Raw genomic sequence first — 2702 nt, forward strand, 5'->3', positions numbered from 1 at the left:
ACGCTTAAGCAAAGCATCTGAAGTTTAAGCATATAAACTATTGAATGAATACCCCTAGTAATTTACATGTAAACTCTGGAACTATGCATTTTTTGAAGGGTGTTTTCAGAAATGGGAAAAAAGAAAACTGGAAATGGAAATATTTGTGATATTATCAACCACTGAAGAATGTTCACTTCTATCCATTGAAGTTCACTTCTCTCCATTAGTGTATGTCAAGTAGTAAATATCATAAAGTTGTTTCAAAGTAAGGACATTATATTTAAAGATTATAAGTGCTTTTTCTTCCTCTTTTTAAGCTGTCACATATGGAACAGAATGCACAACGGAGTGGATCACATTATAGACTAATAAAAATAAACATTTATATAAGCAAATATAACAAACAGTGATATATATAAAATATATAATATATTATATTATAATATAATAATTATATAATATATAATTATTAACATAAAATTGTATTAAATAATATGTAATTATATAATATAATTTATATTATATTATAATTATAATATAATAATATATATTATATATAATTGATATATAGAGGCATTTTTGGGGTATGAGACTGGGCTATTTTTACATTTATATTATGAACTTCCAAAGGCAGTAAAATATATACAAAATGCCAACTGATACAGTATCCAAACATACTCTCTCCCCTCTGATTAAATGAACATGAAAGTAATTAAATTAATATAATGGAGCTGTATTTCTTAATATTCATTAGGCAAAATTAATGATAATCATGTAAATTACACAAATGGTTGTATTTGAAGAGTGCTATAGAAAAGTTTAATTTTCACAGTCTTACAAGGGACTCATAATGACCCCATGAAGTTGTCATTACAACTTAAGTGTTGAGGTGCCTTGTTAAGAAACCACAACTAAAATGTCCATGATGAAGAATATTTGTCTCACTTAAAATATTCCAAAAAATCACACCTCACACCATGAATTAATTCTTTTCTATATTTTGCAGATAAAGCATTTAACACCCATCCCTTCTCTGCATTGATAAGATCATGCAGCTGAATAATAATGTGACTGAGTTTATTCTGCTTGGGTTGACACAAGATCCTGTTAGGAAGAAAATAGTGTTTACCACTTTCTTGATTTTCTATTTGGGGACCTTGTTGGGGAACTTTCTGATTATTACTACCATCAAGACCAGCAGGGCACTTGGGAGTCCAATGTATTTCTTCCTTTTCCATTTATCTTTGTCTGATACCTGCTTCTCTACATGCATAGCCCCTAGGATGATTGCAGATGCCCTTTTGAAGAATGCCACTATCTCTTTCAATGAGTGCATAGTCCAAGTTTTTTCATTTCATTTCTTTGGCTGCCTGGAGATCTTCATCCTTGTCCTCATGGCTGTTGACCGCTATGTGGCCATCTGTAAGCCCCTGCACTACACGACCATGATGAGTCATCGAGTCTGTGGTGTGTTGGTGGCTGTGGCCTGGGTGGGGTCCTGTGTGCATTCTTCAGCTCAGATTTTTCTGGCCCTGAGTTTACCTTTCTGTGGTCCCAATGTGATTGATCATTATCTATGTGACTTGCAGCCTTTGTTACAACTTGCCTGTACAGACACCTATGTGACCAACCTACTCTTGGTGTCCAACAGCGGGGCCATCTGTACAGTGAGTTTTGTTATGCTGATGTTCTCCTATGCTATCATCTTACATTCTCTGAGAAACCACAGTGCTGAGGGGAAGAAAAAAGCCCTCTCCACCTGCATCTCCCACATCATTGTGGTCATCTTGTTCTTTGGTCCTTGCATATTTATATACACTCGCCCTGCAACCACCTTCCCCATGGATAAGATGATAGCTGTGTTTTACACACTTGGAACACCTTTGATCAACCCTCTGATTTATACACTGAGGAATGCAGAAGTGAAAAATGCCATGAGGATGTTATGGAGCAAGAAGTTGGTCTCAGATGACAAAAGATGAATGGAAGTTTCAAAGTTTTCTTCATAGTTTGGATTGATCTAAAAGAAGCTCATAGACAATAATATCCTCTTATTATGGAGTTAATAAAATCCTAACTCAGAGCGTGAAGATTACTTCCTTTAGTAAAATGGGCAATGTGCCCACACATGCTAGTTAGTATTGAGTCAAATATTTGTAGAACTGACAGCATCAGGTACACAAAGTCACGTAAGATCATGGTCTTAGTTATTCACTGTTGTCTCTGCCTCTCTTGTCTGTCTAATATCACTGTGGTTTTGATCTACTGTTTTCTTCCCTTGCATTTACTTCTGGATTTCTCTGTTTAACATTACACTATATGCTTTTATCTACAGCCTGACATATTTTTGTCTCAAAGAGTTTATTTCTTAGATATTGTGATCAAATGTCTGATTGTTGACCTTCAGCTTGGTTGTTCTTACTGACTTCAGCATAAATCATCAGGTTCAAACAATAATAGTATATACATATTATAAAGACAAAATATCCTGCATCGAACCTGGACTGGCAATTCATTTCATATATGATATTATACATGTTTCAATGCCGTTCTCCCAAATCGTCCCACCCTCGCCCTCTCCCACAGAGTCCAAAAGACTATTCTATACATCTGTGTCTCTTTTGCTGTCTCGCATACAGGGTTATCATTATCATCTTTGTAAATTCCATATATAGGATCACCCAGAGGGATGGTATGGGGAGGGAGTAGGGAGGGGGGTT

At 35.3% G+C, this 2702-nt stretch overlaps 1 protein-coding gene across 1 annotated transcript; it reads left to right on the plus strand.

Annotated features, from left to right (window-relative positions):
* Positions 1 to 1031: 1031 nt before the first annotated feature.
* On the plus strand, positions 1032 to 1964 carry LOC147357229 (olfactory receptor 4C16-like). Its single transcript, XM_086341949.1, has one exon. The coding sequence runs from the start codon at positions 1032 to 1034 to the stop codon at positions 1962 to 1964; it is 933 nt and encodes a 310-aa protein (XP_086198075.1).
* Positions 1965 to 2702: the final 738 nt, after the last annotated feature.

This window comes from Bos grunniens, chromosome 15 (assembly GCF_055505025.1).
Source record: "Bos grunniens cultivar Pamir isolate PY7600 chromosome 15, Bosgru_T2T1.0, whole genome shotgun sequence".
NCBI lineage: Eukaryota > Metazoa > Chordata > Mammalia > Artiodactyla > Bovidae > Bos > Bos grunniens.